The sequence below is a fragment of the Varroa jacobsoni genome, unplaced genomic scaffold, assembly GCF_002532875.2.
Source record: "Varroa jacobsoni isolate VJ856 unplaced genomic scaffold, vjacob_1.0 scaffold_240, whole genome shotgun sequence".
Taxonomy (NCBI): Eukaryota; Metazoa; Arthropoda; class Arachnida; order Mesostigmata; family Varroidae; genus Varroa; species Varroa jacobsoni.
The window spans coordinates 135,540-159,033 of record NW_019213142.1 but is presented as its reverse complement, the minus strand read 5'-3'; the positions used below and the strand labels follow the sequence as shown (position 1 = coordinate 159,033).

Genomic DNA, 23,494 nt, shown 5'->3' with positions numbered 1-23,494 from the left:
TTGAGGTTCACAAGCATAACACGGTTTTATTTTATTCACTAATGGGGTAATTCTGTAACGTGGTATGATACATTGGAGTTTTGCTTATGAATGCCACTGGTATCATGTTTACTTCGCCATTATCCTTAATAATTACAACGATGTCGTTCCCTAGGTTACGATTTGTTGCTTCGCTTTGACAAAGTCGGGTTTTACCATCATCTGTGTAAAATGGTTACATCTATAGAATTCGTAACTTTGTCGCATACCGAACCGGGTTAGAACGTAGAGAATGCGGCGACCAGTGCTGTGCCCAACCGACATAAACCTCCTCAGTATCATCACTATGATAAACATTAGATAGAGAGAGAGAGAGAGAGAGAGAGAGAGAAACGGCATAACATCGTGTATATGAAAAATCGTATAATTCTTACGGTAGAGTTACTATGGTCATATTAACTTGTGTTGTTTCCTAAATCTTCACTATCATCTCTGAGCGTCGTACTTCCCGTCTCTAATCGTGGCCTCTTCTGTTCCCGCCGGCCGGAATCCAGGTTATATTAGACGATGAAGAACGTATAATCTCGCTTAGAAATATCCATTACATACGTGACCACCGTCCAGGACGACTTCAAGTACTGAGTACATCGGAAGCTATTATTCGGGAGTAACAACCTCGAAAAAGTGGTTTCTCATTAGTCCAATTCGAATCTCAGATATACGCAAGATTTCAATTTTTATCTTTTTTTTTAATTGTTTATTATTTATTTCCTATAGACATCGTCTATATATTACTTTCCTGTTTAGACAAAAGTGCTTGACGCGATCATCGTAAACACACTTACTGCATATATACTACGGCACTGGATCCATCCATTCTCGTGATAGTTAAAATCTTAAATCAGTTTTACCTACCATGGTGCATTGTTTGTATATATATCCTATTACCATATGTACAGATTATGTCATTAACGCGCTGGAAAACTGGTTCTGAAGATAGTTCCACTTCACCTCAGGATAACAAGGTGAATTGTTGTCGTCCGGACAAAGAGTTACTTTCGCCATCTCCAGCTCTATTCTGTTCCTTCTCTATTGACACGCCCCTTTTGATAGCGGTGATAGAGATCTTAAAACGAAATCTATCGGGACGCTCCGCCGCTACATCGACTGCGTTCACGTCAAAAATCATTTTATAGTATTACACAGCTAACTTACGCTGTCGTATTGCTCACTTTATAGAGGCAATAGAGCAAGCTGTTGTACAGTACATCGAGATACAGAGTGACCAAAATGTTACCAGTACCTAAGAAATACTATCTCATTTCCACTAAAGGACAGTAAAAAGGGTCCATCACAAGTCCCTTTGTTTCTCTGCTAGCCTGGTTACTCACAACGAACTACAACCGTTTTACCCTAATGCGGCCTGTTAAAGGCTGCTACTTTCTTTCGAAACTTGCTCTGACCAAACTTGCGTTTGCTCAGCGCGAGCTCCACTTACGCCTTAGGCGTGTTTCCTGTGGAAGTAACTGTGCATAGGTAGAGGTGGGTATTTTATCGAATCAGTAAAATGTGGGCTCAGGCCCTGATCGGGAGCGTTGGGGCTGTTTCACATTGTGTAAATATGCGTTCCCAATGATATATGTATTAGCTAAGCCGATCCGTTTGCGCCTGCACCCTTTCCAAAATTCGATGCAAACGATCCCATTTTAGTCGGTCTATTAAGAGTAGCCGCATCGGCTTAGCTTGAGTATAATTGCTCACTTTGAAATCATTACTAACATCCTGCGTTATTATCGGGACACCTCGGGGAATTATTGTACTCGAACAGTGTCCCAAAATCGGACAGTTCAGTGACTTACAACGCTGGCACTGGCTGGGTTCAGCCACACTATGCCTCGCGCTTATTCGCTTGGAGACACATTAGATGCCTGATTCCTCCCATATATATCTATAGTTGACAATCCACGTCCTTACCACTTGGTTCTTCTCATAGTGGGACGATTCGTCTCAAATAATCTAAGTACGAGTCTATATCGATACAAGCTCATGCAATGTACTTATACCAGACCATTTATGGTGCCATGGCCCAAACTATCGTATCAGGGTCATAGTGCACTCATACAAATGAATCGATAAAGTAAGGTTATGGTTGAACATATTAAAAATTGTGTGAATATAATATAATAGTTATATATCTTTACTCTCTGGGGTCCGGGAGGCAGAAGCACCATCCATCAAGGCCTTGGATTTGACAACAGTAAACTAGAGTCGTATTTCTCAAAAGATTGTTAGGGCTTAAGTCGACTTGGAGTTTGTGTACATCTGATCGATGTCCTTCTGATAGTAGGTGGTGATCTGCTTCCTGCGGATCTTGAAAGCCGCGGTTACGAGTCCTGAATCAGGCTGCCAAGACTCCGAGCACAATTTAATCTTGGTGGGAATTTCCATCTTATGCAGATTGCAACGACGAGCATGTTCGAGAATTTCGTTCGTGGCAGTTTTTCTGATCTCAGGATCTTCGCACATATCCTGGAAGGTCAAGCCTTGCTTGTTCAGACGAATTGAAAGCTGTTCAAGGTTTTTTTCATTAGGCGCGACCAAAGCTACCAAGTATGTGTGAAACGAACTCCCATACACGCAGACATTTTCGATAAGTGGGCACGTTTTCAGTTCTGCCTCAACTTTTCCCAGAGAAATGTACTCGCCAAATTGGAGTTTTACTAGGTCCTTCTTCCTATCGATAATTTTAATGGTACCGTCCGGGTATACTTCACCGACATCCCCAGTATAGAACCATCTCATGTTGTCAGAATCAACCTTGAAGCACTCTCTTGTCAAAGCTTCATTCTTATAATAGCCCTTAGATACGGTAGATCCGCCAATAACAAGCTCCCCCCGAGGATTAGGTTTATCTGTTGAAAAGTAGCCTGCTTCAGGCCAGTCGACGAGACGAAGCAGAGTGCCAGCCAGGGGAGACCCCACTTTTCCTAAACTCATGTCACTCAGCTCCATAACAGTGGCACCGGCTGAGGTTTCAGTAAGTCCGTAACCCTGAATAAGGTCACAGCCTAGACACGCCTTGATGAATGCATGAGTATCGGCTGAAAGCGGAGCAGATCCTGTGGCAACAACCTTGATGCGACCTCCAAGAAGAGCTTTCATCTTGTTGAATACTATGAGGTCGAGAAGCGGTGTATTAAAGCCCCACCGTTGCCAAAATGCTTTATAATTTACGACATGCTTGAAAAACATTTTCGCAAACAGCCCCTTGGCTTCGGCGGCTTCTGTGACGCTCTTGCGGATTCGATCAAGAATCAGTGGGACTGACACCATGACAGTTGGTCGGAGTAGGGTCGCGTCACCTTTGCAGCCAGTCTTCACTCCCGTTGATTTGTCGGTGAGTGTGAGGGGTGAGGCGTAGCCTATTCGGACTCCGAGAGCGATGGCCACCATCTCACAGCACAACTCGAAAATATGTGCCAACGGTAGATAAGCTATATACGCGTCACGAGGATCCACCTATGCAATAAGCAAAAGAAGATTACAGAATCATTCATTACGGCCGTGTTTTAAAAAATACGTAAAAACAGCATGGCGACAACGAGCCTAGAGCAAAATAATAAACTACAATACACACTTTTTAGCAATGTTTAACTACAGTAAACAAGAAAATAACGAAATTAATGGAGCCCGGTTTACATGTCTGGTGTTCAGCATACCGGAAAGTCAAAACGAAGCCGGACCCGAACTGCCAATTGGATTGGGGGTAAATCTGAAGTTTGCAACTGAATCGAAACTTACCTCAGGCACCATGGTTTGAAATCCTCTGGCCGTTGCAACAATGTTGGCCTGAGTGATCATGACTCCTTTTGGTTTTCCTGTTGACCCTGAGGTGTACATGATAATCGCTGTGTCGTCTGGTCCGGGAATCTCGCCTAAAAAACAAATATAAGTGGCTCAATATTGCTGCATTTACTGGAGATTAACTGACGTTCTTCTGCAGTTGAGCTACCTCATACCAGTTGTAACTAATACATGGGTCAAGTGCCCGTGTGTTTCTTCTTGAAAGCTTGTGCAGTGGTCGTACTTTGTTAGTTCTGCAAGATATACACATGCAATTCTATCGAAATGTCTCTTTCATGTGCCGTGGCTATCTTAAACGGGCTTAGCCAATAAAGGAGAGGCGCACGTGTTTCAACACAATAGCGCCAAAGTCTATAACACGGTAACATATATAACGTTCTTTGAGATCTTACCCTTGAGTCCCTCGTCGGCGATTTTTCCCAGCTCCTCAAGCTGAGAAAAGGGAACCAAATGTACCCCGAGGCTTTTGTCGAGTTTGGGCTTTGCCTTATGGACCGAACTCTCCATATAGATGATGTGTGTAACTGAAGGCAGCTGCGGCAAAAGCTTCCCCACTTTTGCCATTAGGTTCTGAGACGTAATCAGATGTGTTGTCTCTGTCTCCGTAATTCCTGCAAGAAGATTAGCGGTTATTGTTACCCGCGACATCAAGTGTTAGAACGGTATCAATAGAAACTTGATGCCAAGAGAAGCTTCAATCGATGATTAATTGATCGATGACTCAGGCATTGACAATAAGTAATTGTCAGTAACCGAGCAACTATGCAGCAATACATGTTTATATTTTAAGATGGCATTCATACAGAGAAATAAGCTTTCTCATTTGACGATTATGTTTAATGCTCGTTAGTTACTTGCAATTTATTATTAAACATTTTAATAAGTGAGCTTTCGGTTGACGCAGAGCAACATATTCTATAAAGTATCGTACATGCATAAAGCAGATTGATTCTTTCGGTAGCAGTATATATCATAGTGGACATATTGAGTATAAAGCTTGCAGGGAAAAGGAAAAGATAATGTATTTTATGAGTGAATAACCCAATGGTGTAGACAAGACAGCCATTAAGATTAGGCTAATTAATGTTGATTTTAGTATTTTATACCTCTTAAAAAATGTTCCTTCACAAAGCCTCTACTTACTCTGTGAGTGCAAATTGTCACCAGGTTAAGCACACAACCTTTATTTTATTCAACCAAACGGCCAAAAAAACGCAATCAAGAGACAGAATTTTTATTTACAACGTCTCATTGAGCTGCCGCGAGAGTATGAACACAGCCAGTAGAATAAACGACACTTATGAATAAGCTGAAGTTCGCAAACGTTAACTGGTTGCATTGAAAAGAAAGACAACATCTCGCTAAATTGGAAATAACGAAGCTGAAACTGAAATTTATAAAGTAGCAGAAAACTAGATTGACACTTCGATTCCGAAAATTGCAGTTTTTGATAAAATCGTCTTTTAGATCTTATAAGTCAGCATCCGATCTACAAACTGGAACGCAAGAAGATTATTTGATCTTCTTCAGTTAAGATTATTTGATCTTAACTGAAGCGAACCGATCTTAGCTTTGTGCAGTGCCACGAAATAATTGTACGTAACAAAAATCAATACAATATCCCAAATCACAAAAACGTGTCTCGCGTTGTTTTGCACAGCTGAGCTTCGGTGCTTAATAATAACGTCAAAGCAACTACAACATATTGCGAATGCGTGGCAGGCCGATGATCTGCGAAACAAGTACGTACAGCCCCGATCAGGGATTAGCAAAATGTATATAGACAAACCTATCTTAGATTATATAGTGGTACCAACCATGAATAATGCCTTCTTCTCCAAGTGTAGCGTAAAGTGTAACGACCGGGATATTAATCCTGAGGCAGGCTTGTGCAGTTAACATCCATTCCATACGAGTCTCGGCAAGGATGCAGACGTTTTGTCGGGGACGAACCCCCAAAGACATAAGAGCGCGGCCCACAAGGTCAACTTTACGATCGAAATCTCGATAAGACATCCAACAATACTCTCCTTGAAGAATCTAGAAAATAAGGCTTCCAATTACTCAATACTGTCCTAGATATATAATGAAAACTTGCATGTGCCGTAGACCTTACAAAGTTCCCTCTACAACCACGCGATCAGACGTGCGGCTTAATAAACAGCCAATATAACTTTGTCCCATTTTTACTTGATGACTGAATTATACTTCTCGAACTAATGTTTAGATGGTGAACTAATAGGCTACCATTTCTAATCGAAGGTAACCGGGTGTTAATTCAACAGCCAGTGCGTCCAGCTATTAACTCCACAACTGATTCGCAATGGACTTCCGCGGTCTCAGTCCATCAGTTTCTGAAAAATAGCTCTTTGAAGAAAATCTATCCACTAAACGCTTATTGTAACATGCGTATAGACGTTTTTATTTGAACCTAAAATAAACAAAAACTTTAGTCAACGGTCATTTCATTGACGTATGAATGGGAGAGCATAAATTTTGATGTCACAGTTAAGTACTGACAATTAGCATATATATCAACTTTGAATAGAGGAAAAATTATACAATACAGTCGCTATGTTTTACACGTGCAGTCTATAATATAATATTTTTGACGATGATGAACGTTTTATAATAAGTTAAGCTCTCTATTTGTGTCGTCACTACTGCGGTACTCATCGTCTTACGATTTAACCCACATACGCGTCACAAAGGTTCGTTAATTTGATCAGACAGTTAGTTACTTATGCGATGGAAGCGACCACGATTACCACTTGCTGCCTTTTTTATTACGTAAAATACCTCTTTGGCAATTACGTAACTTTACATATGAACACAATATTTTGAAGCATGTAACGATGACCTTATCGTATAATTACGGCAATAGATATATATTTCTGCAGGGAAATCGTGTCAGGTTTAATATACAGAGCTGTGCCTTGTTCAGAGAAGGTACTCTGGAGCAGACCTTCAAAAATAGGATTTCAATTTTAAACGAGAAATGAACATAGACCCACTCTATTCTTAATAGATAGATATACGATATCCGGTGTAATTCATCCGCTTGATACTGCACTTCATTAAATACTACCTAAAATTTCGCAATTTCAAAAATCAAAATTTTGTTTTTAGGGAAAAAGGTAACGCCACACGGGGAGCACGGTTCCTGTTTATCTTATAGTGGTGAAGACTATGAGCAATGAAAGTAAGCAAGAATCGATTATAAGTAACATCTTACCTTTCGGAAGGTTTTGCCATCCGGCTGTTCTTCTGCCTCCTCCGCGTAAGCTTCACGCCATCCGAAGCAGACTTCGTCAGCATATTGCTTCACGGCCTTGCGAGTGAGTTGGTCAACAGTTTGCATGCCCTCAAAGATCGCCTCATTGATACGATGAACCCGTCGAACCCACGGTCCGCTGGAGCTACTCCTGAGACCGATCGATTCGCTGCCGATGCCTGACTGTCGTTGTTGCTGCTGGACATTGGATGCAGCCAACGACGCTGCTGCGACATCCTGGGAACTCGGCGATACCGCCACAGTCTGTCCCGATGGACCAGCTATTGTAGCCAATTCACTGCTGGTGGTGTCCTTAGAGCGAGCGTCTTCCTGAGCTCCTTTCTGTGGTGATGAGGCAGATACATCGATGGCGGCAAATACCGTGGACCTAATAAGATAGCATCGAACAGTATAGCGACACAGGACTTCTCGAGGTCGTCTCGCTAATCAATGCAAGAAGCACATCGACACCTCCACCACAATAACAACAACAACAATATTGCCCATCCAAACCTATGTCACGTCTTATTGAGGCAATGGCGTGAACTTGACCTGCCATCCTTTTGTCCAAAGAATTTACACTAAAAAAAAACCTATAGTTGAAACGTAACTGTTAACAATGATCTTGATTATTATTACTATTATTATTATTATCATCAAGACAATTGCTCTTATTTAAGATTAGGCCATACAGGCACAAACATGTCACGTGTTAAAAGCCAGTCTCCACAAATAGCTCTTGCCAAGGTGCCGGATAAGAGTCGACACTGAACACTCCTTAACATTTGTACGCTTCTTAAACTTAAGTCTTTTTGTTTTATTATATCAGAAAGTAAAACTACAGAACGAATATTGTAACGGAACTTCATTAAATTTTCCTCATTTTCAAATCATTTTAAAAATTTTCACAACACGCATATAAAAATAGCGGACATGGAGTAGTTTCAGTTAGTAACAAGATTTCACGCTTATTTCATTTACTTCAACAATTCTGGGTTTTTATAGCGTTATTATTATTATTATTATTATTATACATACACACGACATCAGACTTGTTAAATTCGTCAAGGCAATGAACTACTTGGTCTATATGTTTTTCCTCAAGATCGTGTTACTATATTGTTGTATTAAATCATGAGAAATTCCATTGCAATACGTCTGGATTTAGCCAAGCCCTGCAAGTTTGTATAGAGCCTACGCTATGACCAATTTCTATTTGTACTGAGCCCGTTTCTCGCAACTGACTAAGCACACTAAGCAGTCAATGCCAGCTGCTGTCCATTCTACTGGAGTTAAAATATAAGCATGTTTTATTGGACCCTTAGACGCTTCACACGTTTCAATAAGAAGCAAAGAACCGTTGCCTAAATATATTCATCTGCAGCATGTGACATTATCTATAAGTAACATTCAGCAACCAGAAAGTCGTAAGGAAATTCATGTCGTTCGATTGAGGAGTCCAAAATTCTTGCTGTCGTTTTTTCATAAATCTAAGCGTCTATTACTTAATTATTATTAGCGTCTATAACTCCAGTCCTATACACTGTTATAGATCGAATTGCGTTCTGGCTTAAATCACGCTAAAATATGACGAATGAGTCACGCATGAGCGTGGAAGACAGCATGTGGAATAATGGCACAAGGTTTACAGGTGCTACCACACTGGTTCAGCCTTGCACAGGATCATACGCAACGAACCTTCTTACCTCCTTATCTGAACAACATGCCTTCGGCTATTAACAGAAAAAAACACTGCAGATTTTCTTCACTCAGTATTTCAGTACCATAATAAGAATGCCTAGCTGGCTAATGGTCACCAAACGACCCTGGCTCTCTTGATCGTTTTGGCCCGAAAACTGAAAACCCAACACCCGAAATCGAAAGCCTCGAAACACAACTTTTGGCGCTCAGTCACCCACTGAAGTTCTGGAGCTATTGGTATCATTAAAAAAACAACTGGTAAAATGCCGCACGACAATTCAGAAACAATAATTCAGGAAGAACGAATTCCTTAGTATGAATCTGTGCGAGTCAGTACGTTTTCAAACAGCGATACAACATAGTAGAAGGACGGCATAGCATTATACGACGTAACCTAGTTGCTTCTCTGATTACCTTTTTCCCATCGTATGCAGACGGCAACGCATAAATGATTGCAATGTTATCTAGCATTACAGACTCAGATGCCCTGAGCCCTCACTAATTCGTCGCCGTGATCGGGAATTCACTAGGCAGTAGTATGTTATCATTATATTACATCCGTACGTACGCATACATTGACGCACCGATAAGGACCAAAAACGTGGCAATGTGACAGCAAAGGTCACAGATACGCTTTGCTATGCTCTATCACGTAAAACACGTAACATCTTCTAAATTGTACTATTGTGTGTATCTTTGTGGTCGCAGTATATAGTACTTTACGTCGTTGGCCATTTAGTATTTTCTGATGCAGGCTTTATTACTAATCTGATGTTTAGCGCTTACTGATTGACGTGATATCTTCAACGGACGTTTGGAATTAATAAACAAACTTGCAACTTTTCCACTAAAACTATTCTTACGCTTAAAGCAAACGAGCTCTTCTGTTAAATAAGAAACTATTATTCAATAGTAAGTGTTGAAATTGAATTACTACTGTGACTTCAATTACCCGAAATGTTCGTTCTTTCCATCAGCACGGTTCATCGGCATGTATCTTTGCCACTGGAAATAAATGAGGTTTTACACAGGCTTCGAAAAGTAGTCCAAATCGACAGCGTGCTCTATGTTGTCTTTATTTGGAAATTTATTTTTCAATAATCTATCTATAAGCTAAAATGGTGCACTTTGTTTTCTAACTCCTATTGTGAAAAAAAAAAAAAAAAGCTTCAGGGCAGATGTTTTTAATAGCTAGCAAACTTGTGCTGCAGAAGGGATTTTTGACGCTCACAAGACACGCGAAACAATAGCAACAAATAATTTTTGATAAAGTTAACAAACAGAGAAAGCCCATCGAGCGAAGCAAACTAGGCGGCAGCAACGAACCACAAAATAAAGAAACAGAAATGGAAATTGTCAAGGATGAAATTATAGGAAGACTGCTTTACAGGTGACAGAAAGCACCACCTAAGCATAGCTTTTCTAAGTAAATGCTATGTGTCATATTCAGTATATGCGTATAATTCATATAAGCCTATCAAGTCTTTTTTTTTTAATATATGATATCAAACCGTGGGAGAACCAGCTGTTCAGACGCTATTATTAAAAAATCAAAATTAAGGTACTGGCTAAACTAGTTCGCACATTTTTTCATGCGAAGTTCGATGATTGAATAATTTATATGCAATCCGGGACAGGACAACGGTAGGACACAGGGCATGAAATGTAAGGTTTCTAAAGATTCTCTTGCATTGTTATGCATTCATAGGACATTCATTATAAATCGTTTAATGTCAATTTTGTAATCATTGTAGTAGAAACTATTTTAGCGGCAACCCTTCATCTACTTGAATCTTTTAAACTCTCCAATAGCTTACTATGTAGAGCGCAATAACGAATCCGCCAATATCATGATCACTTAGTGAATGAGATCGTTACGTTTAATGTAAGCTAAACAGGATGTGCTTCATCCCATCGTGAGGTGCATTTTTGTATAATCCTTCTATAATAATCAATCTAAATATTCATGGCTAATACTGTGAATACCCAGATTAGATTTAGTTTAAATAGACTGGTAAAAAATCTACCATTAAATATGGCACTTAACAACAAAATAGGAACGTTGATGCTTGGTTTCTGAATCTTGCTATTTGACTGACGAAAAAATTTTGACAAAACAGCTCTTACGGAATCATATTATATATTCCCTAATAATTTTCTAAGCGATTAGAATCAGCAGCTCTTCCACAAACTCTACTCACTTCCTGGGTTTCTTGGTTAATCAAGGCTGAAGTAGATTAGAGCACAAATAACTATTTTCGAAATATTTACAGCAGTTCTAAGGCACGCTTTTGCACAACTGACGTGACACCCACCTGTTCTTCCAGATAATCCAGGGTTTCTGTATAATTGTGTATACTGGGAGAGTAGCAATGTCGTAGGTGTACATCATGGCCTTGATGAAGCCAATGGCAATATTGGCACCGACCACTGCTACAGGCGACTGACGCTTCTTTTCTGAAGACATACTGGACACTGCGAAATTTTGTCGAAATCAACAGCGACGTGTTGCGGTACTAGCCTGATGCAAGGCTTACCTCTTTTTTTTGATGTGGGTCCTGCGACGAATACGTAAACGCTCTGGAATGTTGAAAGAAATGCAAATAAAATGTATATTGTAATAAGCTACACGTACAGTCGTAAATAATAAAGATCTAAGTAATAAGGCAGCGTGTGATTTTTTTTCCATTTATCCGAAGTGCAAACCGATGGGAGCCCTGTTCGAAATAGAATGCTTACTGAAGGTGTCGACAAAGCAAAACCAGCTCCTAGCCACATAGCGTATCTTATCGTACAGGCTGTTTTCTCAAGGAAATAGGCGTCACGAAATATGCGTTTTTTTGACATACATTTTAAAGGCGTACGTTTACCAGTAGTTCTCACAACTAGAAATAATAGAGTTCCCTTTTAAGCATTTAGCAACGCAGTTTTATGTCTACCAAGGTTTACACGATTAGCGACTGGCCATCCATTAAAAGGGATCCAGCCACATATTTTGGCGGGCTTACTTGCAGTCCTTGCTTCTTGTCCTTGCTTGTAACTACTATAGCTGATCGATCGTTGTGTTAATAGCAAATGATCGACTCTGACTTCAATTAAGGAAAACTTACGTTTACGTTAGGAAGGTTTCCCAAATTTTTACGACCAAGGAAAGTTTACAGACAGTAGTTATCCAAAACACGAACCTCATATATGAGTACTCTTGTGAGAAACTAGAAGAAAATTTAAATCATAACATTTACGATACATACCGAGCAAAAACATAAAACATTGAAACGTAAGTCGCCTTTGTATTAACTGAACTATAATTTATCTCGTTACACAATTAGAATTATACCTCATATAATATAAAAACTTCTAAACACGCTCGTTAGAGTAGAATACACCATCGCAATTTTTCAAATATGACTGTATATTTACCTATCTATCAGAAGTATTCTGGTTCGTAGAAAATTACGACTACAAACGCTTTTTAATCTTTTATGGTCCGTTAAAGAAACTTTCTTCGAGCTTTGGCTACATATAAATGTTACTGGTAAAGTGAACTTTGCCATGGAGCAAATTTTTTTTGAAAGCACCTCTTTACAACCATACGTCAAATGTGCGGTTGCCTATCGTGCCGATATTAAACCATGAAATGATTGATATGAGTGATGATATTTCCAAGAACTCAGTTGAAGCGCTTGTCTTAGAGATAAGAATTAAAAATAGAGTAACCAGTGCTTCTTAGGGTAGTAGTAGGTCTCCTTAGGACTCTGCCAAATGCGCAATAGAAGATACGCTTTACTGTACGCACAATTTATACTGGTGTTAAAAATGTCAGTTCATCAAAAAACCTTTAACATTGATATAGGAATTTATACTATCGGAACTAAAATAACCTATCGTAAGCACTCAACCGCATTGCACACGCATCATCTTACAAAGAACTGAGGTACAAAAGGACTCAACATGACCAACTTACAGCCTTCTAAAGGAAAAACGGACTGACATAAAGTTGGAATTATACTGATAACATGTGCTTATTACTTGTCGCGACCTGCCCCGATACTTTATAAAGTACCTTGCGCCCGACTGGCCAAATGCATTCATTTCTCAGCTTTCTATAGTTCAACAACAAAATTTTATGGCAACCATCCTTAATGCAAATATGAATCGATGCTAGCAAACGGCCACAAACTAGTTTGTTACGTTTATTATAATACTTTCCTCTGTATCTCTTTTTCCTGTATCTGTATTTCTACCATTGCTTAGCCTGAATAACTTAACCATTGTTGGAATAGACTTGTTTCTATATGGTAAAAAGGAATTTCGGCCGAGTCACGCTCTACACAGCTATCGACCTTAAAACCTAAGAAAGCATTAAATACCTTGCCACTAACTTACCGTAGAATGCTACTGGTATAATATAGTATATTATTAAAGTTACCATACGGTAAGTTTGACTGATGAAATTGAGAACGAACACCAACTTTAATATCCTTCAGTATTTTAATCATATGCTTTGTTATCAAAGCTGAACTACCAAAGCCACCCACAAGACCACAAATCATACAACTTTACATAATGTAGTTTTTCCTATCTGTCTGTGCAAATGGCGTTCAACAGTTAAAAACTTGTTTTACTTTTCATAATTTTATTCTAGTGATAACGTATCTAGAAGAAATTAACCATTTCTTAATAATCCATTTAATAATCCATTATCAACCAGGGAGGCGCCACGATCGAGTTGCAACAAAGCAACGCTATGAATACCCAGCTAGAAACTCGCTTAAAAAAGCTAAACGTTTTCAGCTAATAAAGTAACGCACGCTACCAGTCTATTTCTACCGATTGTGTGAAAAAAAAAAGCCATTGTGGGTAGACATCGATTACGGAGTCTATCTATAATAGGTCCGTAATCACAGTAGGAACCTCCTGCTTGATTGACTTCGCGACTTAAACGTACACCAGAGCTATACGATTATATAATATTACTTTCAATAACAGACGTGTTGCGGTGTATGTATTGTACACATTATAAGCACTCCCAACTTTTCCTCTAATGGTCTGTATGACTTTCGACAAAGCAATGTTTAAAGTGCCTCTCACAATCGAAGAATGCCTGTAATTTTCTATTGATTCCGTTATGACATTTTCAGTGTCAGATTAAATATAAAATGTTCGTGAAAACTGAAGTTTTTCTAGGACGACTAGTTCCTGAACCAGCAGAAATAAGTATAACTGCGGAGAGAACGAGTCTAATTATTCAGGGCAATCAAAGTTTGTGAATGATTTGACCCCTATTAGGTTTGTTAAAAAAATTGGTAATGTGACTACCCGCGTAGAATTTTCCAATTTCTCTGATCCTCCACTGCAACGACGGAAGCATAGGCATAATTAAAGCTTATTTAAACTTTGAGGCATAGATTGCACCGTCCAGTAAACTGGCACGCTCAGTAGGTACAGCTATCATCCTAAGTCATTAGATACAATCGCACTTATTTACCTTGTGTTAGACAGAATGAATAGAAAACGCCACGTTTTTATTCCTGTGCCAATAGGTGGTATGTTAGGCATCTTCTGTCACTACTTACGATTTCCTTCCAGTTTTTTTTTTATCAAATGGTAGTGGGTTTCGTCTCGAAGTTTTCCAACATCATTCAAGTTATTGTTGATTCGTGCCGGGTAAGGCCATGAAATTATCACCCAGTGAATGGCAAAGGTAAAAACCTGTCGGTTAAACGAGGATGCAACAGATCCTTCCGTTCGAAGTCCAAAAGGGCTTTTTTGATAATGTTTGCCGTGTGTGGCCTTGTGTTGTCATGGAGAGGCATAACTGACCCCGTTTGTTGAGTCCTTTCTCGATGCAAACGTGCCGATGAACTCGTTCGCAGAAAGCACTTTCCCGTCAACCCTAGCTGTCCCACCAAACATATGGCATAACAATTTTTGAAACAAAATCTGGTTAGACGTCAGGCCTAGGTTTCTCATTTGAAGCCATCCATGCCGAGTTGTAGTTTATGTTAACGTATATACATCACTTCTTATTATCAATGGCAGTTTTGTGCAAAAGTCATTGTGGCCATGTGGCGTTAGATACCAGACAAGGGGCTGAGACGCAGCGTCAAATCGTGTCCTTGTGTTGGATTCAGAGAGTTCACGAGATACCCAAGCTCCCAGGGTAAAGTCAAGAGACTTAACTGGTTAATGTGCGTCGTATGGATGCACCTTATACTTCTAGCTAGTTTTAGAATCATTTCAGATCGTTGTCATTAAACTCAAGACCGAGGGGGCACTCTTTAGTTTCCGCTTACTCTTCCCAAACTCAGCAGGCCATTTTTCCGAACTGCCGTCTTTTTAGCCGCGGTGTCATTACCGTACACAAGGTAAATGTCGCGAACTATTTCAGCAGCATTTTGACACTGACAAAAATGCAGAGTGCAGAAGGTGTCGAAAATGCATTTTTCCTCCTCGAACAGTTGACAACATAATATCGTTACAGCGTGCTAATAGAGGAGGAAGACGACCAACGAGAAATAAATGTTTTCGTTGGGGGCGAAAACCTTCTTTCCAACCCAAAGCAACTTTTATATCATGTGAAAAGCATCGTAAACTGCGGAAACACCCAGAGTAAGTTGTATGCGTTAGTTCCTAATTAAGTAACAGATCGGACATCATTTAATAATAAAAAAACAGCGCATTTACAGTGTTTGATCTCACGGAACTGTTAGGTGGATCAACTGAGCATACCGGCCAAACGCATCGAAGGTTAGAAAAAAGTAAACATCATTTTTGGTGTTTTTTCTAACTTTTTTTTGGCTAAAGAACGACGCTAATTGTTTTGGATAGCCGATTATTTTTCAAAAACGTCACATTTCAACATAACTCTTGTAGAAAAACATCAAGTAGGCACCAATTACTGGTCTCGCTATTCTTCTAGCTATTTACCGCAACTAGTGAATTCTCAACCATTTCAAATCTCGCTATTAAATTGTATAAAGGTCTCATTGTATCAGTTTTTTAGCTCAGAAAGAGTAATCACATTAAACTAGAAAGAGAAAACACATTAAACTAATGAAAGCTAAACAACGATCTACAACCAATCCGCTAAAAGTGAAACGTTAAGCATGCACAATCTGTGTAGTAGCGCAAATCGCTCACACGCAAAAAACGTCTGCATAATTTCGTATCCGTATAAAGGCATATTGTTTGCAATGTCCTTTTGTCGAAGTTCTGTGAACTAGTTCTATGGAAAGCAGTTGAATTGGTTAAAAAAGCCTTATACAGTGTGCATGCAGAAGGATTTTGTGAGATCGCATTTACTCATATATGTGACACGGGACACGGTTATCTCACTACTTTTTTTTACCGTTTTCTGCGCCGATCGTTACCTGAACTAACTGGACGATTGCGTAAATCACTGCTAACAAAAATGAAATCTGTTTCACTTAAGCTATACTGTACGCTAATTAGACAATGTATACGTACATCTATATTGTCTGTGTGACATTGGTAGGTCATCTACCTTACGTTCCCGGGATATAGCCGAACGGTGACGTAAACAAAATTTTCGTTTTGAAAGCTTTCGTTTAAATTCTTTTAAAGTGTACCAGTTATCCACCAGATGTTGTACGCGGGATATGGTCTGTTTAATTCGAATTATAGCATGGGCACACTGTACAATGAGTTTGTTATTCTGTATATAACCAAACGATATATAAAGCTAATCTCTAAGGCAACAGAGTACAATACTTCATGTTTTAGCTTTTTCTACACCCGTATGCAAGTGCACACCGCATGAATACGGAGTTTTCATAAACAGCTGCTATCTACACACCTGAAAAAGACGAACAAAACACCTACAGTGACATATTTTGATGCTTTGTATCATGCTATTTGACCATCTGTTCGACATGCATAATTTTAGCGGCTTCCAGGCCGCTGTTGCGATAAGTATATTAATCATGTTTTAAAAATGATCAACACTATTTCCGAACCACTGACAATAACGAACTGATGACAAACGGCAGGTAACTGACGCCCTCTAGAGAACAACTGTAGGTATCCGAAACGGCAGGCATGAGACTATCATATCGTAAGCACTACAATAGTTCTAGGATAAAACTGCTTGGAACACCATCGACTTACAAGCGAGCCCTGTTTGTGGACCTGAAACCTTACATTTGCACATCCTGTGCAGCTGACTAACCCTGATTTGTCTGAATTTTACACTGACTCTGGGGTTATGCTTCTTACTTAACGTTAGATGATAGATGAAAGGGTCACTTGTGTATGCCCTTTCGTACGTGTAATTTTCTGTATTGCTCCTCGATCTTATCAATAACTGAATAAAAGGCATGATACTTCAATACGGTATTTGAGTTTTTCCCGCATAAGCGAAGCACACGGCTACTACAGACGCCTCTATTACATACCTATGAAGCTACTGTGGAATTCATGATTACGGCATATGTGCAAGGTAGAAACGTTACCAAATAGCCCAACTCTAATGGCTAAACGTGTTTTCTCGACATATTTCATACGACGCGCGCATGTATATAATACACAACCGAGGAAATTTCTAAACTATGATATCAAACGATATGTTTTCGTAAAAGCAACGTACGATCAAAGTACGAGGTCTTGCACGCATCTATCTGAATACATAACCTAAATGAAATAAATTACACAGAACAGTCTCACCGTTAATCACTTTACTTAAGTAAACTTTAATCTGCTGTTTCACATATTACACTATTGCATATGTTATTACTGTCACTCTTTTTACAGCATTTAGAGCTCTTTCGTTTTACACTTAAACATAACAAGGCCAAAGAGGCAAGCTAAGAGTACATGGTCCAATAACACTTCTGCACACGCAAACGTGGTAGCAGGCTCCATAATGTCTGCCCGTAGCAGTGTCTGATGTAATGCGTTACGGCGGTGCCGAACGTACAAATCGAACAGTTTGTCTTTAGTACTCCGTAAGAGAGCATATAAAAATAGAATGTAGTGTCATTAGGAAAAAGTAGACTGATACGTTAATGCAAACAACGTCCTTTGCCACTCAGAAAAGTGTTGTAACTCAAACGGGTCCTGTCGTCGTCGTCTTCCACACTTTGTCTTGACACATGCGTACATCGAAACAACGCGCTTGAGACACGTCCTGAGACCTTAAACGATGCGTTGTAAATTCCTATGCATCTATTAAAAGCAATTTAACGAAGCTTTAGGTGGTAATGATAAACTTACGGTAGCACACTAAAAATGAGGAAAAACCAGGTTCGATCCAATAAAGAGCCTGACGGATGGCACCGGGTCGGTCTCGTATCCGGGTTTAGGCACAGATATCCTCATATTCTAGTAGTAACCACTTTTGAGTGAGTAAATATTATCGCCGTGTTGTTGCGTCTAATGCTCCTGTGACGTGTCTTCAAACGAATGAAGATTCCAATGCCTTAGGCGCCTAAAGGCTGTCGTAGTTATTAAGTAGCAGTGGTTCGAGTGTCGACTCCGTGGTGATGATGATGTGGAAATGGAGGGAAGATGGATATGACACAAATATCGGTATCAAACTCCTTTCACTCTGAATAGCATGAGAATAGGCGAGAGCACCGGTCAAAAGTGAGAAACCCGAGGAGTAAGCGGTACGTAAAGGTGACAAAGACTGCTATAACAACAGCCAGTACGTTATTGAGTTCGAGGTTCAACAAGACATAATTGCTATGAAAGCATAGGTAGTAACTAGAGCTAAGGGCTACACTTATAAATGATATGATGAGTCTTGAAGTTCGCGTTTATAGTGAAGTGACCGGAAGTGTTAAAGAAGCTGAACCTCGAGCTTGCACATCGAAAAGATCTATAAGGATTAATATGTATCGATCATCACGGACGGTTACATTACATTTATCGCCTTTAGAAATTTCATGGGTAAGAACATACGCTATTGTGTCAAGAATTTTAGCAACGTATTCTACGCTACGATGATTGGATTTTATACATACAAGGAACTGAAGGCTGAGACACAGCAAAATTTGCCCCTAAACATAATACAACAAATGTCCTTTTTGTTCGTCTCACTAATGATTATGTCAGTGCGCGTAATTTGTTTATAGATTAGTCAGCCAAATACCGAATAAGCCAACGTCAGTCGTTTATTATCAAGACAGATATCCTCTAGAAGGAACCTCGTCGTGGAGTATGGACACCCAAGTACCACACAGAATTGGTCTATGGGCGAATATAGCATCGGTGTTAAGTGTTTCTTTGCCGCTGACCGACGGAGATGTCACCCGACGGATAGTTCACTTCAAACTATTTTCTTATTGCCCCAGACTTGAATAATACAAGCACAGTATCTTTGCAGCTTGATAATACTAATAGTGACAACAGCAACGTAATATAATTTTCATTTTTGTCGTCCATGTTTGCTACCGGATACTTTCAAAGTAGAGATAAAAAATTATTCAAAAATATCCTGACAACTATCTCTCTATAGGTTAGTCAAAATAACCTACCATCGTTGTTGCAAAGTATCGAATCTAATATGGCAAGATCAATGAAACTTCAAATGGGCACCGCTTCAGCTTCCTGAGTACTTCAATGTTGGCGTCAACTAAAATGGAACTGGCTTGAGGTTAGCACAATAGTCCTAGTTATATACCACATAAGATTAAGTAGAAGCCTGAGAAATTCGAACATTATCATACGTTGTCGCCGATATCAGGTATTGTAGCACGTTTTATTACACCCTGCTTATATAACAGCAACCCCGACTACCACTAGCTCCTGTAATATCGTATCTTGGAATTAGCGCACACTATCTCGCGGCGTCTAGTCAATTTTGACATCATGCCGACGATCTTATGCAACTAAGTGAAGTGGATAACAAAAAAATTGATCAAAAAAAAGATCCAGCTTAACATATCTACCAACCCACATGCGATGTTGAATGTCTTTAGCAGAGGAAAAGCATAACAGTTGACTTAGGCATAAATCAATTAAATCGTCGTAAAAATCAATAAAAGCATCGTAAAGTCATCTAAATGCTTTGCATATTTACCAAGCGCCTTGCAACAAACAAAATGCCCATAGAAGTGCTGGCAAAAGTTCGTTGAACAAGATCGAAAACATTATTAACAATTGATTGCAGATAATGAAACGCATTGACACTGAAGGGCCACAATATACCATGCATCTTACGCTCAGGTGGCTCGTTTAATGCGGTTATCTTATATAACAATACAGACACCGACAGAAAATTAAGAAGGAAATTCAATGAAACGGCTAGGATACAGCCGTATTGCGTTTCTGGATAGTCATTTAAGAGGATCCGAACACTATCTAAAAAATAAAGTGCATCTTAGACTTCAGAGGTTATCGCTAACCGCAATAGCAACGCTCCTGTTTCGCTTTCTCCACATAGAAACGGGACAGAAAAACTAGTATTAACACAAATATTAATTAAGCCGTAGCTCTTTTGTTTGCATCTGGCGCACACATAAATTCAATCGGAATATGCTTACTTAAATTCTAATCAGGAAGCCCTGCAGCTGTAAAATAATCTTTTAATAAACCAGTCTCCCTACGAAAGGCCAGTCAGCCCAATAGACTGTTGCACGGTACTATAATCACAATGTAATTTTCCTCCTTTTTTCGAATCATCGCCGACGGTGCCGTCCTGGTTTCACTAATCCAATGTATGTTTCTCTAGTAGTGCTATTTTAACTCAGCCAGTACCAAAATCTCGAAATCGACAGTACAAGGGGTAGATATCATAAGCTAAAAGTGGTACCGGTTTTTGAACAACTACCTCCAAAAGCATCCTTTTTGCTCCTGAGCACAGATTCGAAGCGGAGATACGAGCTTATTGGTTGAGTCATGTTTTTACTAACATCGACATGTCGGAGAATATAAGTGCGTATGAGATGTTGTTGTTAAGAGATACACCGACGAATGTGTACTTCTGTGCTTCCGAGCGACGCAACAAGCAGACTAATCGTTGTCTTGTCTTTCGCATACAACGCAGTACAAACAGCAGTTAAAGTAAAACCCGTTACAACAGCTCATTCAAATGCTTTTAGTTTTCTAGCAGGTAAATAGCTATGAGAATGTCATGTTCAATCGGCCCACTGGTAACTGGCCACGTACCTTCTGGCAGTGTCCTGGTTCTTGCTGTACTACAGCCGTATCCGCACGTTTATGCCGCATTATTATAAACACAAGGTCACCATGGATTGCAAGCTGGACTAGGTAACAACAAGCTAATTAGAGTTGTTCGGTTTACTTTACAGGAAAATAAAGTGTATACAATTCTTACTTGCTTTGTAAATGTAAATGTATATAAAGGCAGGTTTTGTCGTGGACGACTACTACCACCACTTAACCTCCTTTTTTTGTGTTTTTGTTTACGCGCGCATGCTGGGCTAGATTACGGGGCCCTGTCAATACAACTTCGTATTGGTTTGAAGGTGAATGAATACAAATCACTAGTCCCTCTGAAAGATGGATGTAGGCCTACCAGCCCGTCGGCAAAATACGATTCATTGCTTGGTGGATATTGTAATCTCTAATTTAATATGCGAATTTCAACATGTCACTTAGTAGAATAATCTGTATACGAAACAGGATGAGTGCTATAGAGATGGTCACATGGAGAGATTCAACAATGGTTGTCACGATGTCTTTGTTTATCGATGAGATGTTTGTATGAGACATTTAGAAATTCGTGATGGACATTATCCATTTGAGCTCGTTGACCACGAAACAACTTCCTTCCTTTCTTGACTTGTTTGTGACTCGGCAAAATTTCAGCTACCTGGATTACAATAGTAATAATAAAATATGAACACTCAAATCTCAAGAATAACACCTCAAGGTATAGGTACCAAGAAGGCATTTAAAGGGAATTTTTTCGCCGAGCCTTATATTGAATCGACCTGTGCAATCGAAGCCTAATGGACATTGACCATGATTAGTACTATATTAATATGATTATTGCATTGAAATAGAAATCAAGCTATGCAGCCAGCCCAGAGCTGTGTATTAACGACAAAGGGTTTTCTAGCGTCGAAACGTTTTTTCGGTACCCATAATGTTGCAAAAGTACAATTAATAACGTGTGCTATTGACAAACATGCATTTTGACAACCGTAAATGTTTACCCAGGCATTAATTTTGAAAGGATTCAGAACAAGTGGGTCAAGTTAAGCAGAGATCTTTTTCGTATTTTATAGTTGTAGCCCACATTAGCACGCAATGCGTGAGGCTGGCGGTATCATTTTAGACGAAACAATGCCACCAATTAAATACAGCCTTTTCTACTGCTATACCATACTGAAATATTGATTAACAATTTGTCTTTCCAGAAATGAGTGTCGGCGCTTTTCTCATACACGACTATCGGACTTTTATGACTCGTACTTCTACATAGTTGTTGAGTATAAAATGTAAGTCCGATGAGATTCTGACACGCGGCGTTTTATTTTAAATATTGTCGGGCGAAGGCTTGCTGGTCGGAGCTTTAGTAAAGGTGTGCATAACGTAAGCACAAGCACGCACAATCAGATATAGTTTAGCTTACGATGAGTGCGATCCGCTTGCAATCGTTATGATTTGCACGTGTTGTCTCAGCGTCGATCAGGAAACCTTTGTCAGCACTATAAACTTGCCCCTAATTCCAAGCAAATTTCTCCTATCGGAATTTGAAACCTGCTATTATAGATATGCTGCAATGGATCGCTTATGTCCCAGAGTCTCTTGGATTTCAGTCTAGATTGTTGCTGTTTTGCTATGATTTCGATGATTTTAAGCGATGAAAGTTAACAACATTTATCGTATAGGTAGCTTAAAAAAAAACCCAATTTCAGTCATTTCAGCAGCACCGATAGCATAGCTGCTTGACGGCTAGTGACCAAATGCTCGATTGTCTAAAAAAAAGATACGATTCGTGAGTTTTTTTTTGCCGCTGACAAAAGTTGCGTCACATTACATTACAGTGTTAGAAGTGAATGCGTTAAAAACGAAAAAATGAGAAGCTTAGCAGTCACCCTTCGCTGGGTGACACTTTATTTACCGCTGAGCCAGGAGTTATCATTAATTGATGTACATTTAAGTTTAACTGCGCTCGCTGTGATACTCGATATTGCTATCTACAATGTTATCCCCATTTCGCAATAAGTCTAGCGACCTACACGGCTCATGCATAGTGTACCACGGTTGTGGATTTTGTCCCTTCTATGAACCTATAAACGAGACCTAAAATATCGACGAGCATTTGATTTTTACAAAGCGCCACTACTCGCCAATGAACAAAACAGACAGACCAGTCAAATGCATTTGAAATTCCTGCCGACCAGCAGAGGCAGAGGTATTTGCCCTCGAAGACCGAAAGGCCGCTACGGCAGTCAATCACCGCCCTACAAACATGGCTACGTCTAGGCGCGCCCCTGCGATCTCTACTGTTTCGCAGGGTCGCTTCGTAACGCTCCTGTACTACTAAATCAGCCGAGACGTTACTTTCGCCTGTGGTGCAAGACGAAAAAATGAAGTGAGGTAAAAAGGAAATCTTCTACTTCAGATAATTTACTTTCTTAATACGCACATAGCACAGAAATGAGTGCCCCATTACAACGGCTAGCATTTAGACTTCAGTAAGGGTGATCCGGACATCTCATTCAAACACGTTTCGTGCAG

At 39.6% G+C, this 23,494-nt stretch overlaps 1 protein-coding gene across 7 annotated transcripts in view; it reads right to left on the bottom strand.

Moving 5' to 3' along the window:
* Window positions 1-23,494, bottom strand: part of LOC111273962 (long-chain-fatty-acid--CoA ligase 4) — a 43,458-nt gene continuing 19,964 nt past the window's right edge. For all 7 annotated transcript variants that reach the window (XM_086967472.1, XM_086967473.1, XM_022855995.2 and 4 more), the window contains 6 exons: window positions 11,134-11,398; window positions 7,079-7,505; window positions 5,661-5,883; window positions 4,236-4,454; window positions 3,781-3,914; window positions 1-3,498 (listed from right to left, as the gene is read on the bottom strand). In XM_086967472.1, coding sequence (XP_086823598.1) covers window positions 2,275-3,498; window positions 3,781-3,914; window positions 4,236-4,454; window positions 5,661-5,883; window positions 7,079-7,505; window positions 11,134-11,285 — 2,379 coding nt within the window. In that variant the 5' untranslated portion in view covers window positions 11,286-11,398 and the 3' untranslated portion in view covers window positions 1-2,274. The remainder of the gene's footprint in view (window positions 3,499-3,780; window positions 3,915-4,235; window positions 4,455-5,660; window positions 5,884-7,078; window positions 7,506-11,133; window positions 11,399-23,494) is intronic.